The sequence below is a fragment of the Nelusetta ayraudi genome, unplaced genomic scaffold (assembly GCF_046127955.1).
Source record: "Nelusetta ayraudi isolate G7.1 ecotype Tasmania unplaced genomic scaffold, CSIRO-AGI_Nayr_v1 ptg000135l, whole genome shotgun sequence".
NCBI lineage: Eukaryota > Metazoa > Chordata > Actinopteri > Tetraodontiformes > Monacanthidae > Nelusetta > Nelusetta ayraudi.
Window position 1 is genome coordinate 11,312,541 of NW_027466185.1, and position 14,290 is coordinate 11,326,830.

At 45.1% G+C, this 14,290-nt stretch overlaps 4 protein-coding genes across 6 annotated transcripts; 1 reads left to right on the plus strand and 3 right to left on the minus strand.

Annotated features, from left to right (window-relative positions):
* Positions 1-117: 117 nt before the first annotated feature.
* apoea (apolipoprotein Ea) lies at positions 118-2,518 on the minus strand. Its single transcript, XM_076012268.1, has 5 exons — positions 2,424-2,518; positions 2,161-2,223; positions 1,529-1,679; positions 1,095-1,382; positions 118-559 (listed from the first exon to the last, which is right to left on the minus strand). The coding sequence occupies exons 2-5, from the start codon at positions 2,201-2,203 to the stop codon at positions 259-261; spliced, it is 783 nt and encodes a 260-aa protein (XP_075868383.1). The 5' UTR covers positions 2,204-2,223; positions 2,424-2,518; the 3' UTR covers positions 118-258.
* A 1,934-nt stretch (positions 2,519-4,452) lies between these two features.
* LOC142877546 (apolipoprotein A-IV-like) lies at positions 4,453-13,909 on the minus strand. Of its 2 annotated transcripts, none has more exons than XM_076012270.1 (4): positions 13,904-13,909; positions 5,477-5,521; positions 5,232-5,385; positions 4,453-5,150 (listed from the first exon to the last, which is right to left on the minus strand). In XM_076012270.1, the coding sequence occupies exons 2-4, from the start codon at positions 5,514-5,516 to the stop codon at positions 4,613-4,615; spliced, it is 732 nt and encodes a 243-aa protein (XP_075868385.1). In that variant the 5' UTR covers positions 5,517-5,521; positions 13,904-13,909; the 3' UTR covers positions 4,453-4,612. The 2 variants fall into 2 exon arrangements, with proteins under 2 accessions (XP_075868385.1, XP_075868386.1); XM_076012271.1 differs by lacking the exon at positions 13,904-13,909 and adding an exon at positions 5,615-5,713 and having other exon boundaries at positions 5,477-5,518.
* Positions 8,459-9,712, plus strand: LOC142877545 (uncharacterized). Its single transcript, XM_076012269.1, has 4 exons — positions 8,459-8,569; positions 8,663-8,710; positions 8,801-8,951; positions 9,045-9,712. The coding sequence occupies exons 2-4, from the start codon at positions 8,671-8,673 to the stop codon at positions 9,622-9,624; spliced, it is 771 nt and encodes a 256-aa protein (XP_075868384.1). The 5' UTR covers positions 8,459-8,569; positions 8,663-8,670; the 3' UTR covers positions 9,625-9,712.
* On the minus strand, positions 10,292-14,049 carry tomm40l (translocase of outer mitochondrial membrane 40 homolog, like). Of its 2 annotated transcripts, none has more exons than XM_076012266.1 (10): positions 13,949-14,049; positions 13,244-13,458; positions 13,009-13,076; positions 12,651-12,743; positions 12,460-12,561; positions 12,177-12,282; positions 11,930-12,052; positions 11,768-11,844; positions 11,554-11,656; positions 10,292-10,999 (listed from the first exon to the last, which is right to left on the minus strand). In XM_076012266.1, exons 2-10 carry the CDS (start codon positions 13,455-13,457, stop codon positions 10,860-10,862), a joined length of 1,026 nt encoding a protein of 341 aa, XP_075868381.1. In that variant the 5' UTR covers position 13,458; positions 13,949-14,049; the 3' UTR covers positions 10,292-10,859. The 2 variants fall into 2 exon arrangements, with proteins under 2 accessions (XP_075868381.1, XP_075868382.1); XM_076012267.1 differs by lacking the exon at positions 13,949-14,049 and adding an exon at positions 13,809-13,933.
* Positions 14,050-14,290: the final 241 nt, after the last annotated feature.

Sequence of the window (14,290 nt, forward strand, 5' to 3'; positions counted from 1 at the left end):
TTTGGATGAGTGAAGTATTTTTAAACCCTGAATTTTGAATAATGTGGGAACTGTCGTCGTGAAGTCTGCGTGGTAAATGTGTAAAATGAACACATGAATCACAAAGAGGGCGTCACATTTTTTTTTAGCAGTAGGTTCTTTATTGAAGGGCTTTCACACAAAGTTTGATACAGTGGTGGACATTTGTGACAAGGTTGATGTTCTTGTTCTCAGGCGGTGTCTGTACAAAGTCCTTGTTGTTTGACAAAATTGAGCTGCTTACATGCTGAACATGCTGCCAAAGGACTGGAACCAGTCCCTCAGCTCCTCCATCTTTGTCTCCAAGGTAGAGCGCATGTCCCCGGTGGTCTTCTCCAGGCGCTCCTTGACGTCCCCAGCTGCGCCCTCGATCGTCTCCTTGGCGGCCTCCACCTGCGTCCTCAGCAGATCGTTCAGGGTGGTGATCTTGGCCTCGGCGTTGTCGCGCACCTGGCTGAAGTAAGGGCCGAGCCGGGTCCTCACGTCCTCCACGTTGTCAGAGGTGCGGGACTGCAGGTCCAGGAGGTAGTCAGCAGCTTGTCTGGCGAGCAATTTAAGAGACATGAAGATTAAGAGTTGGATCTTACAAGGCAGTGGGGTGGTGCGGATAATTTTTCCCATTTGCCCTTTGCCATCATGAAATACACAGTAATTTCCATCTCTGTCATTACAGTTATTTCATCCATCTAGCAGGATGATTTTTAATTATTGCAAAGAGCAGAAAAGGCCTAAATGAAAAATCTAGAATGATCATTTACTAGATTGATTAGACAGAACTATAATCAACATTTACTTTATATTATGATCAAAACAAATGGCCTTTGTTTATATTTTAGGTCTTTTTTGGGTGGAGGATTATTGTTTATAATTTTTGGGGATGTTTCAGTGCACAGAACCCAGGTACTTTAGTGCAAATGTATAATAGTCTGAAAAAACTATTTTGGTTTAAAAAGAAATCATACTAAAATGTATCGTGGGGCATTTAATCTAAATAACAGGCCAACAGTCATTGGGCTCATAGGTATAAGATCAATTCATTGAGATAAACGCACACTTTTCACAGCTATCTCACCCACCTCTTGATCTCCTCTGAGTCCTTCGTGAGGCGTTTCTTCAGCTTGCGGGTGTAGGTGGCGACTCTGGCCTTGACGTCGTCAGCATTCTGCTCCACCATGGTGTGAAGCTCGCTGCTGTACCTGGTCATCTGGTCCCGGGCAGAGGTCATGTGTTCGTGGAGCCTGTTGGTCATTTTCTGCATGTCAGTGGAGAAGCGCTCGGCGGCCTCGTGGGTGTAAGGGGTCAGCTTGGTCTCAATGTCCTCCTTGTACATGGCCAGTTCACTCATGCTGTCCTGGATCAGGGTGCTGTTGGGAGCAAAAACATCCGAGAATTGTTTTTGCATTTGAATTAAAGCACATTTTTCACCGATCCTGCTGCGGAAGTTCTCACATTCAAAATCAGTCAAGAACACAAAGGAAGTAAAGATAGCTTAGAGATCACTGTTACTCACTCCAGTTCCCTGCTGATCTGGGAGCTCATGATTCCCTCCATCATCTGGTCAGTCCTGGTGTTCAGGTCTGTCACGTAATCGTTGAACTTGTCGATGGCGACCTCCCAGGTGGTCTTATCCTCCTCCCAGAAGAGACTTCTTGCTTGGCATCCTAGGTTCAAAACGAAACAAAAAGATGCCTTCAGCTTGTTTTCCTCCCCACCTTCTCAGATACCCTTCTTGTACTCCAATCATGTGTTACAAATGAAAAATCCACTAGTGGCTGAAAAAGATGTTGATGGTTTTCATAAATAAGGAAATCTGTGCCTGCTAGTCCCAAAATTGTCTCATTTTCAATAGATCCCTCCCCAGCAGCAAAACAAGAGCCAACAACAACTGATTCCAACAAACAACAAACAACTGATTCCAACAAACAACTGATTCCAACAAACAACAAACAACTGATTCCAGAGCAAGGGTCTTGACTGCGCACTGCACTTGGATCTCCAGAAGACAGATCCAAACACACGCTATCGATCAGAATTTAGCAATCGCTCTCTTTCATGCTTGTAAGATCATGAAAAATAAGTTTTCTGTTTTTTCTCAATTTGTTTTTCTTTTTTAATTTCTTTTTTAATTTTTTTTGAACTTACCCGAGAGGACAGCCAGCAGAGCGATTACTGCAAAGACCTTCATGATGGCAGGTATGAGGACACCTGGGTAATAAAATATAGATACATTAAAATTGTATTATAAGCAGGCAACATTTCTATAAAAATAAAGACGAATCAAAATCAGTGCAATTCATTTCAGATTTTTTTTCCATCTTACACTATACAATTTAATTTTCTAGATCAGCTCCTGCAGATATGACTAATAAACATGAAGCTGCAGGGTGTTGCCAAGCTCGACTTACCTCTGTGATCCAGATGTGTGACGCCTGTGAGACAAACTGAGCTGCCTCCCTCAGTATTTATACACTTTGGACGTCATTGATAGGACCCAATAAGTAGGATCACTGACCCGTGTCCGAAGTTCCCAGTCTGAACTGTGCTGTTGTCATGTTTTATTGCTGCGTGCGTGTCTCACTTTTGGCTCCACGTCGCACAATGGCGGCGCACACGCAGCCTCTCTGTCGCTAATCAGGTGTCACCTCAGCAGCTTTTTTTTCCTCCCCCTTTTTCAGGTTACTTTAAATAACCCAAAGGAAGTCTCTTTTTCTTCCACTATCTCCTAGTCGGTCACAGAAAAACACGTAAGACATTACACGACAACCGAGAGGCCAAAAGTCACCCCAGTATCGCCTGGTTGTCCGGCTGCTCTGGTCCACACTGTTTGTTATCAGCTCTTATAAGATGGGAATCATTCCACCGTCTCAACAGATAGCACCGGCATTATTGATGAACTGACTTTTGCCCCTCCAGCTAATAAATAAATGACAGACATATCCTTTGCAGACATTGACAACCAGCGAAGGAATTGTGGACTACTTGGAAATGCTTATAATTGGTTAATTTGTACCAGTAAAATGTTTTTGCTGAATGTGTTCCTGGACTCTGATACAACTTTTAGAATATTTAGGAGGTGAAATAATGTAATTTTTTCCTGATTACTTACTGGTGACACAACACATACACAGCGGCAAATGTAAGTTTATAACTTATATTTGTGTTATATTTGTCTCCCTTGACTCAATATGAAATATAAATTAAAAGGTTTTCTCCCTTTTATTCACTGATATCTATGAAGGTGGGGCGACACCGTGGCGCAGTGGTTAGCGCTGCCGCCTCACAGCAAGAAGGTCGTGGGACCTTTCTGTGTGGAGTTTGCATGTTCTCTCTGTGTCTGCATGGGTTCTCTCCGGGTTTTCCGGCTTCCTCCCACAGTCCAAAAACATGCATGTGAGGTCAATTGAACATTCTAAAATTGTCCGTATGTGTGCATGTGAGTGTGAATGGTTGTTTGTCTCTATGTGGCCCTGCGATGAACTGGCGACTTGTCCAGGGTGTCACCCTGCCTTCGCCCTATGACAGCTGGGATAGACTCCAGCAGACCCCTGTGACCCTGAATAGGAAGAAGCGGGTATAAATGAATGAATGAATGAATGAATCTATGAAGGTGACTCAATAGATCAATGTTTTAAATCCTAGACTCCAGTAGGGGAACAGCACACACTAAATTGTCAGGAAAAAATGGCATAGTTAGCCCTCTGTTTCCAGCTCTGGCTTTAACTAAACATCCACGTTTGAAGGAAGACATAACAAGGAGGTGGAACGAACACCTGGCTGGCGGTGTCGTCTCCAACCTGTAAGAATCACAGTCCCCTGTGACATCACAAATGGACCGTCGCCACACAGTTTCCGTGAGGTTCGCCGACAGCATGGAGCCCTGTGTTTTTGTTTTGGCGGAGGTGATTTTTGTATAATGTGAGACCTTCAAATGATTTCAAATGATTGAAATGATTATTTGTTTTTGTTTATAACATTCTGGTGACTCAGTGGAAAGGGCACTTTGTTCCTGACTTGCTCAGTTGACTCACTCCCACTGTGTATAATGATTTACAGATGGAGGTCACATCCAGCAGACATGTCTGATGATTGGAAGATAAAACTGTTTTGGATCCTACGACAGTCAGAACCTTTCTTGTGTGATTTTATTCTAGACACCAGTGTGGCCAAAGTCAACATTATTTTAAAAATATTTTAACCTAAAGTGTGTGTCCTGTCATTTTCTTGTTTATTGTTGTCGTTGTAATGGTTGACATCTTATTTTTATTGCAGCAAAGTGTGAATAGTTTGAATAGCAAGATGAATGTGTCACTGCTAATTGAGCTGGAATTAAGACTCTTCATTTTTAATAGCAAAGTGTCTCTGTCATTGTTTTTGCTCACTGAGTATAGGATAAATAAGCAAAGATACTTTAAATAGGAAAACAACACCACAAAATACAATTAACCACTTTATTGTTGTTTTACAGATGGGTAGATTACACAGTAACGCAACACAGAAAATACTGGCATTATTCATCTTCCATTCCAAACAGAGAATGAGGGAATTCGTCTGTCCCGTGAAAGGAATTCTCACAGGACCAAAGAGATCAGTCCGTTTACTGGGTCATCTCCATGAAGGATTTCCACAGATTTTTCAGTTGCCTCCGCAGGGTCCTGGTATCAGAATTCATCTTGGCCTGCAGCTCCTCCCCCAGCTGGGTTAGTCTCCCCTGGAGCTCCTGGGTGTCCAGGTTCATCTGGGTGCCCAGCAGCTCCTGCACGCCCTGCTGCACCTGCGCCTTCATCTGCTCGGCGAAGGGGATCATCTCGGCCTGCAGCTGCTCGATGCTACTGTCCAGCTGCTCCTTCAGCTCGGTGCTCCTCTGGATCAGGGACTCAGCGTCCACGGGGCCGGTGTAAGGCTCGGCCTCCCGCTTGAGCTCCTCCACCTTCCTGCGCACCTCGGCCACTACCTCCTCTGCGTAGGGCTGCATCTGGTTCCCGAGGATGGTCAGCTGGGTGTCCACGCGGGCCTTCAGCCGCTCGGACTCCCGGGTGAGGTGAGACACGACCTCCTGGCTGATAGGACCTGCCTGGACGCGCACGGAGTCGGTGAACTTGGTGATGGCGTCTGTGCTTTGGACGAGCAGAGTGCTGAGAAGAGACACAGACACAATCTTTAGACAAATCTTTGAGTGGAAGAAGAAAGACCTGAAGGCCGAAGACGAGTCTCACTTCATTTCGCTGCCCAGCTCAGACGCTCTGATCTGCCTCAAGGAGTCCTCGACGGCGGTGCCTGCCTTTGTCACGTAGTCCCAGAAAGCATCCTTCACCATGTCCACCTGCTGCCTACTTTGCTGGTTCTGCCACATGATGTTGGCATTGCAGCCTGGATGAAAGAGATGGAGATGAAACCCTTAAAACAGGGCAGGACAGAAGATGATTCTAAGGGCACTTTGAAAAGAAAAAAAAGATCTTACCGGTGAAAACAGCCAAAGCGAGCACCACAAAGACCTTCATGGCTGAAAAGGAGCAATGAAAGTGATCTCAGTCAGTTAATGTCCCCAGATAATCCCAGCAGACTGACACCATCATGCTGCTGCTATCTGCCGTCTTACCTGGTTGTGTTTGTAGTTCACTCAACGAGCTGTGGCAGACACACTGAGTCTCGGACCTGGTTAGGTATATATAGGCGGCTGAGACGTTCTGCCGTGGGGTAAAGTCCAGATTCCGAGTGTTGCGCTGTCACCGCAGCCTCCACATCACAGCTGAGCTCACAGCGACCTCCGGAGACGACATCATCACATCATCTGATATTACATAACGCAGCATTCAGGGCAACACTTACCCTCTGATTGTAATATTTCTATCCCTGCTTCCTACCCAGTCGTGGGGGTCTGCTGGAGCCTATCATAGCTGTAATGGTTACAGGTTAGACTCTGGACAAGTTGCCAGTTTATTGCTGAGCCACATAGTAAGACACACACACACACACACACACATTACCTCATATGGATGTTGTTGAACCATGGGAGGAAGCCGGAGAACCTGGGGAGAACCCGCGCAGACGCATGGAGAACAGGCAAACTCCACACAGAAAGGCTGCAGGCTCAGAACTGAACCCACAACCTTCTTGTTGTGAGGCAACAGCGCTAACCACTGCACCACCGTGTCCACCTGAAGCCAAACAAATCCAAAGAAATGTGATGATAGCTGATAGCTGCTGAAAGTTTACCTCATGATCTTTGTGTTGTACTGGTCATATTGCTGCTAGGATGCTAAATCTTATGAAACAACTTTGTCAAAATCATAGTCCTCACTTCAGCCCTCAGCAACCCTACTTTCTTTTTGATCAAAAATGGGGAAGGTCCAAAAATGCATTAGTTTGACGAGGGAGCTAAATCTGTGCATTTTTATTTATTTATTTATTTATTTATTTTAAATAGAAGGCTGTAAACAAAGGGCAAAATATTTTGTTTTTTAGAAATAGTTATATTTATTTATTTATTTTAATATTTGGGAATTATCCACTGTAATACTGTATTTAAAAAAAAAAATAAAAAAAAAATCTTTATTAAAAGGATATCTAACCTGTCCTGATTAGGATGTTTAATTCAAATTTAGTTGTTATGAAAAGACACAACATGGACAAAAAAAAGACAAGAAATGAAAGCTGGTTTGACATGAAAACAAAATGTACTGGTTTAATAAATGTTTGAAGTTGTGAGTTGCTTTAAATGTCAGCATTCATTCAGATCAGCACATTTGGGTCAGTCCTTGGTGCCATGTGAACTCACTGGTGAATTGTCTGAGAGTAACTCCGGTACTCGGAAAAGGATAAGATAACAGGCTCACCCTGCCGTGTCATCCAGTCCAGTCCAGCGGACTGACTGTTGACAACTCCGCTGTGACACGGGTGTGTAAACACGCGGTGACTCACTCACACAGGTAGACAGACATACATGTTGTCCAGCTCTTCTTTTTTTTTTTTCCCAGGTCAATGAAACGTTAGCTGAACTTTGAGTCAACAGTGTTTCCTTAGACAGCGATTCTTTCTGCACTGGGCGATAACCCACACGGGGGGCCGCTGATAAACAACAATAAACGAACACACTCACAGAGCAAAGGGATGCAGACAAGACAAAGACGTCTGGAAGTTGAGTGAAGACACGACTGCCCCACAGATCCCCTGCTGTATGTTCCATGTTGTATTTATCACAGAGAGATCTGTCACGATTTACGATGTTGCATTGACCGACAAAAAAATAATAATAATTTCAATCTCCCCCTAAACTTTTCAAGGGACATGTGTCATTGAAAAAGAAGGAAAATACAAATAGAGAAAATCACAGTGTTTTTGTGCAGCAATTAGATTAATGCAAAGTAGCTAGTCAACAAAAGGGAGGCGACCATACTGTACCATAGTATGTATCAGAATCAGAATCAGAATAGCCTTTATTGTAACTGTAGCAGAAGATACAATGAAATTGCGTGGCAACTCCTTTTGAGCAAACAATATTAAAATATACGAACTAAAGATAAATAAAACTAAAATACAATATAAGACACTGGTTAGTGTTGTCCAGACAACACAGTACAGGTATATACAAGTATGTACAGGATTTGAGAAAGCTAAAAGAGGTAGATGTGTGTTATTGCACAGGAAAACCCCCTTCCTGTGCAATAATAGAGACTCTCTATACTGGAGCGGTAGAAGGTCACCAGCAGCTGGGTGTATATGTTCTCCCTTCTGAGAAACCTCAGGAAGTGAAGCCGTTGCTGGGCCTTCTTCACCACTGCCGCAGTGTTCTCAGTCCAAGAGAGGTCTGCTGCGATGTGGACACCAAGATATTTGAAGGACTCCACCCTCTCTACACATTCGCCTTTGATGAACAGGGGAGCAGGGGCAGCTCTGTTTTTCCTGAAATCCAGGATGAGCTCCTTGGTCTTGGTAGTGTTCAGTATCAGGTTGTTCGCTGAACACCACTTTTCCAGACGAAGGACCTCATTCCGATAGGCTGCCTCAGTCTCACCTGTTATCAGGCCCGTATGAGATATTGTATGATATCTAGGACAGCCTGACTGTAAAATCTGCTAACTGTGTACGATTTTAGCCTCAGCTGGGAAAAGAAAACTCAAAAAAAGACAATTTAACATAAATATGATGCTACTGAAAACGTAAACACTGGGTCTTTAATGTGGCCCAGCTACCCCGCAATCCAGCTCCTAATAATTTAATAGACAAATCTATGTTATCAATTTGTTTATATTGTACTGTGAACTAGTAAAGATTAGACTCCCCTTAAATGTACTTTCCAACTGTTTTGTTTTGTTTTTTTAAGCAGTAGTTTGTTGTCCCCTTCTAAGATAGCATTAAAGAATAAGAATCATTGCTTAAAAAGGACGAGGACAGTGATACTGTGACGTGGGGGGACAACAGTGACAAGAATGTTTCCAGCATGGCAGCAGAAGAAGGACTTTACCCCCCTGAGCTGATATAAAAAGGCTGGACGTCTGTCTGCTCAAACACAGTTCATCTGATCAACCAGGAGAGACAAAGCAGCCTCTGCAAGGTAACTGTGCTTTTCACACTTGGCAAAATGCATTATACAAAAGAAAATTGTTAGATGAAATTGTCTAATAGTTTGCTTCTTTCTTTCTGACAGACTCCATCATGAAGGTCTTTGTGGTCCTCTCACTTGCTCTTTTCTCTGGTCAGTCTATTTTTGAAACTCTGAACAAATGTTGGTGATCATGGAAAAAATGAAACAAAAAATCTAAATCTGCTATTCTCTTCATTGCAGTTTGCAACGCAAACATCTTGTGGCAGCAGCCACCCAAGAGCAACCTGGACTTGGTGAAAGATGCTTTCTGGGACTACGTTGGCAAGGCCACCCAAACTGCCGAAGACTCCATCAATCAGATCATGCAGTCTGAGATGGGCCAGGAAATGAAGTAAGAATGATACAGACGGAGAACCACTCCTCGAATCCTCAAACAACACTGTGCTCTAACGGCACATACTCTATTTTCTTTGCATTTTTTCAGCAACATGATTGGCCACAGCGTTGATGCAGTCAACCAGTACACAGTTGCCCTGCGTGGCCAGGTGGCTCCCCTGTCCGCCGACTTTGTGAGCCGCATGACCCAGGAGGCTGAGCAGCTGAAGGCTCGTCTGGAGAAGGACATGACCAACGTCGGTGAGAACATCCAGCCCCAGGTGCAGCAGATGCTGGAGGCACTCCAGAGGCAGGTGGAGGAGCTGAAGGAGAGGGCCACCCCCTACGCTGAGAGCGTGGACCCTGAGGCCGTGAAAGCCATCGTGATGGAGAAGACCCAGGAGCTGAAGACACTGCTGGACAGGAACGTCAACAACCTGCAGGCCCAGATGGTCCCTATCACTGAGCAGATGAAGGGGAAGATAGAGCTGAGCCTGGATGACTTCCAGAAGAAGCTTGTGCCCCTGGCCCAGCACTTTGAGACCCAGGTGAACCAGAAGACCCAGGAACTCCAGCAGAGCCTGGCCCAGCGTGGGCAGCAGCTGAGGACCCAGCTGGATGCCAGCACCCAGGACCTGCAGGCCCAGCTCACCGCTCTGTGGGAGACCTTCACCCAGAGGACCCAGTAAAAAGATTCAAATCAGCCTCAATACCTCCAGATGACAAATATTTATTTTGCTCACTGTCTATTTTATTGAATAAAAATGAACAAACATGTCCCGTAGTTGTGTTGTGTGTCTTACCCTTAAGAACTTGTGACACTCACTGTCACAAGCACCATGTCACCAGAATATGCATGAAGATCAGATTACCAGATTTTCATGTCAGGTACATGACAGTTAACAACTTTATCATGATTGGGAAGAGCTACTTAAGCCACTGTGGGTGTGACAGTGATGTCAGAGTAAAGGAGCACCAAGTACGAAGTTAGTTTATCAGGAAATGACATCAGTTTCAAAGGCAGGGCAGATGAACTTTAGCATCTTACGTACTACCATGATAGGTGACGTGTTGCTTTGCGGTTCAAAAGTCATCACTGCCATCACTTCTAGTTGTCAGCGTGTCACCCAGCATCTCAAAGGTCTAAGCGCCGTGCCCTGGTGCCCCCGGTAACGAGCACTGGCACCACGCGGCAAGGTCCTGGGTACAGTTCTTGGTTGGGGAAGGTTTAGAAGTTCTGCTCCCCGTCGGTGTGGTGATGCTCTGCCTCTGGTGGGCAGACAGTGACAGCGATGCCGGGCACATCGACGGTTTTCTCTGGTCTTTAGCGTCAGTCCAGCAGGGACAACAGAGACGTTTGGTAAGAAATTGTGTTTATCAGATTTCAAGAGGTATATACACATCATATTTACCGTTCCATGTGTGTGACATAAAAAAAGGAGAACATTAAAAAAAAAATAGATATGATGCTGTTGATGATGATACAGTACAGTACGGTTGACATATGGTAAACTTTGTCTGGAATCAGCAGATCAAAAAACAAATGGAAAAATAATCCAAACAAAAAACAAAGCAAATCAATAATAAAACTAAATAGTGAAGTACCAGGCACAAAAACAACAAACTCTGATGACTGATGTTCTATCTTTTACCGTTTTGCTTTGCGTCAAGTGTCCCAACCAATCGCGTTAAATGTAAAACATGAGATCAATTAAGGTCAGATGGACACTGTTACCTCTTAATCAGCACAACTGACAAGACACGATTCTGGGGGAACCGATCTTGTGGTGGAAGCCGGTTCCTGTGACGGATTGCTATGATTGGACACACCCACGATTAAATGGCTTAGTCTGCTCGTTCGCACAGAGTCTGTCCATTCTCTGAGGTCTGTCTGCGGGCCGGGGAAAGCCGCAGAGCTGCCGGGCTAACCGATGGTGACGCCGAAGCCGCACTGGAACTTGTTCTTGCTGTGGTTGAGGAAGGTGGAGAGGACCAACGAGAGCGGCAGCGGGAGCAGCTTCTTCTCTAACGTGGCGCCCACAATCCAGTTACTGTCCAGCGAGCCTGAGAGAGGAGCGGGAGGTGGGATTAGATTATAAAAAGAAACGCCACCCAGTATGATGAAAGTAGGACGCACAAGGAGTAGGCAGATGTGTTCCACTACAACGAGGTGATACAAGCAGACATCATCGATGAAAATGTTTTGGTCCAATCAATGAACAGATGAAGTTATTCCAGTTATGTTAAAGTGGACATGAAACACAAAACATAGTCAGATCATATGTTAAAAAGGTCTCCCCCCCCCTAAAAAGATAACATATGTTAACACTGATGGCAAAAGGTATTTCAAGATACGGCTGTTTAAGTTTAGCTGTTAAACCAACGGTCAGCGCCATTGTTATTGTGTAGGCGGACGTAACGTCACAGCATTGTTGGCTGAACTTGTCAACCCAGCGATGTTAACTGGAAAAAACTAAAGATTGATTAAAAATGGCAGGAAGTAGGAGCTAAGACAAAAACGAAAAATGGAGTGGAGTTTTGCATGACTCATTGACGTTCAAACTCATTGACGACGAGCTGCAAAGAAGAGCAAGATTCCACCAGTCAACAGCTTTTACCTTTAAACTGTAAATTGGCTTTGGGCACATCTAGCTGGTAACCAAAGGACACGCTGGTGTCTTGCATGCGGGCGCTCGCCTCAAACTCCACACCAACCGACAGCTGACGAGGAGAGGAAGACGGTCAATTAAACAGTGGCAAATGCCCCAACAGTGGCCGGGTGATTCATATAAAAATGAAATGAATGCATTAACTCGGAGGAGAGCGGCTCACCTGCTCATTTGCTTTGTGGTAGTACGAGGCGTGAGCTCCGGCTGAGCCGAGCGTCAGCGTGCCGATGTAGTTGCTGCCTGCAAAACCAGAGGGTTCAATTCTGAGCAACTAGGATATTAACAGAGTGAGAATGACCCCCATCCAGGCAGGTGCCGTGCTGACCTGTGTATCTTCCCACTAGAGACATGACGGAGCCTTCCTCCCCTGGCCTGCGGTGGTAAACCAGCTCCCCTCCCAGAGCCAGAGCTGGCGTTATGGACTGCAGGTAGTGAGCTACGACCACACCTGGCCGGTGGACGAGGGGATTTTGGTCAGACCAAAGAAGTTACAGTATAATACTTGAAAAAAATAAAATAATAAAAAGTGTTTTTAATAGTAACTGTATAGTCTGGAACGAACAAAGACCTACCAGAGCCGACGAGAACATCTGGGTTTCCAAGTGTAACTGTTGCGGTAAAATCTTCTCCCCTTATCTCAGCGTCCCCTTGCCAGTTCACAAACTTGTTCTGTTGAGTCTGATAGATGAAGGATGTATAAATATTCAATCCTCATTTAAGTTGAGGTTTCTATATAAAAAAAAGTGTTTCAAAGGTCGCAAGCTGATTGCGTGATGCGACGATAGCGACATCTAGTGTCGAGCCTTTAAATCCCTGCTGTGTAACACGGAACGGCAGTAAAGATTGTCACCTTACCTGAAAAGCCAACTTGGATCGAACTCCGCTAGTGACCTGGTGGATGATTTGGGCGTTCAGGCTGCCGCTGTTATCCATGTCTCCCACCATGACGGGGGAAAACTGAGCAAAAAGACGACTGCATTACATAACAATCAACACAGTGGAAACCTCCCACTGATGTGACGCATGTTAACGTTGCTGCAGCGTACCTCTGCTGGACCCATCTGCTTTGCTCCAACGTACGTAGCTCCAAACCTGTAGGAGGAGTCTCCTAAGGTGCTCAAGAGTACAGTGTGGTTCACCTTTCAAAGAGACCATAATACGTCACACTGCTGCATTTAGAATCTGCATTATAATCATAACTACAAATGCCAGGCATGTGTGGTCTCATGTTCTGGACGACTCCTTTTATGAGTGCTTTCAGAAGATTAGGGCGATAAAAGACTCCGGTGTGACCCCAACCATGCAATTAAACTCAGATGAAAACTGTTCTTTGGTGTATGAAGGAAAACTCAACCAAAAACTAGTGAAAGTATTAAGCTTTCAGTAAATCGTAACCCAACTGACCTGGAAGTGATTGCTGAGGCCCTTGTTGACAACTAGCCGTACACCTTCCATCTGCATGGGAAAAACCTCTGAGCAGAGAACAAGACATAGCATTCATGACTATGGAATGACATGCAAGCGTCCTGCTTCAAAAAAATATTCCCTTTCTATGCTGAGACCTCTATACAGCACACTACGTTACTGTAGCTCAGTGTGACAAACATTAAAAGTCAAACCTTTATATTTTCCTGTTTACCTTTGCACTTCCGGTGGCACTCATCGAACGCCCCCGGGTTTGGCAGAGTGCTCTCTGCATCCTGCTGCTGTCCTGATACGGCGTCAGAGGGAGACACGACAGAGGACACCGGGGGCATCCCAAAGCCTGGAGGCACCGTCAGCCCTGGGACGGCAGCACCGCCAGGGGCCGGCGGTGGAGGGTTGGGGGAACTGGCAGCCAAGACACTGCCCATTCTGGAGGTCAAGAGTACACGTCAATGAGCGAAGGTGTTGAAAACAGCAGTCGATTCGCATGAGGTGTAATGTGACCGCGTTAAAGACCCCTTTAACCTTTGATACGAAGCGTGGGCATTCAAGAAGTTATGCAGAGGAAACAAAGACTCCCCTGTGTTACACAAGTTACATCAACACACTGTGGTGAGAATGGAAAGTAGAATACCTAGGATTCGAGTCTATGTAAATAGAAAATCAATGATATGCGCATCACCTACAAGCCACTTCTTAACGGTTAGCACAGCTAGCACTTTAGCGCCCATTGATGCAGCTATTAACCTGCCTCTGCTAGCGTGACAGCTTTTACTTACATGGCTTGCTAAATCGCGGAGAAAAACAAAGTATACTTTATCGTGTAATAACTGTTAAAATTCGAACAAAACGTTGGTTGATTCTGCAACAAAATGTTGTGTTTGCGCAAAAAAAAATGTATGAATCGTTAGTGACTCACGTTGTGATATCCAGAGGACGATGCAGCCGGAAGTGTAAAGCAGCAGAGGAGGAAGAACTACGCGAGAAGTCCCGCCTATCTTTTCAACTGTGAGATATGATTGGCGAATGCATGATAAATCTCACAAACGACAGAGTAGACCGACATGTTTTAATCGTTTACACCCATGACGTCATACGCGTAACCACATGCTATTTGCCATCACAGGTAACGCTCGTTGCGTACGGCGGGCGTATTTTGTGAAGGTGGCCGTTCGTCTGGACGCACGTTCCGCGAAATAAACACTCCCAAGGTCACACGACTTAAGCGGCACCACCGAGTGTTTATCGAGACGTGCAATGT

Excerpts from the sequence above, each read along its gene's own strand:
- LOC142877546 (XM_076012270.1), bottom strand. The coding sequence starts at position 5,516 with ATGAAGGTCTTTGTGGTGCTCGCTTTGGCTGTTTTCACCG. Across the intron at positions 5,386-5,476 it reads CGCTTTGGCTGTTTTCACCG|GCTGCAATGCCAACATCATG; the intron begins GTAAGATCTTTT and ends TCTTTCATCCAG. Across the intron at positions 5,151-5,231 it reads GAGCTGGGCAGCGAAATGAA|CACTCTGCTCGTCCAAAGCA; the intron begins GTGAGACTCGTC and ends GTCTCTTCTCAG.
- tomm40l (XM_076012266.1), bottom strand. The coding sequence starts at position 13,457 with ATGGGCAGTGTCTTGGCTGCCAGTTCCCCCAACCCTCCACCGCCGGCC. Across the intron at positions 12,744-13,008 it reads GCCTCAGCAATCACTTCCAG|GTGAACCACACTGTACTCTT; the intron begins GTCAGTTGGGTT and ends TCTCTTTGAAAG. Across the intron at positions 12,053-12,176 it reads AGATGTTCTCGTCGGCTCTG|GTGTGGTCGTAGCTCACTAC; the intron begins GTAGGTCTTTGT and ends TCCACCGGCCAG.
- LOC142877545 (XM_076012269.1), top strand. The coding sequence starts at position 8,671 with ATGAAGGTCTTTGTGGTCCTCTCACTTGCTCTTTTCTCTG. Across the intron at positions 8,711-8,800 it reads CTCACTTGCTCTTTTCTCTG|TTTGCAACGCAAACATCTTG; the intron begins GTCAGTCTATTT and ends TCTTCATTGCAG. Across the intron at positions 8,952-9,044 it reads GAGATGGGCCAGGAAATGAA|CAACATGATTGGCCACAGCG; the intron begins GTAAGAATGATA and ends GCATTTTTTCAG.
- apoea (XM_076012268.1), bottom strand. The coding sequence starts at position 2,203 with ATGAAGGTCTTTGCAGTAATCGCTCTGCTGGCTGTCCTCTCGG. Across the intron at positions 1,680-2,160 it reads TCTGCTGGCTGTCCTCTCGG|GATGCCAAGCAAGAAGTCTC; the intron begins GTAAGTTCAAAA and ends TTTTGAACCTAG. Across the intron at positions 560-1,094 it reads GACTCAGAGGAGATCAAGAG|ACAAGCTGCTGACTACCTCC; the intron begins GTGGGTGAGATA and ends ATTGCTCGCCAG.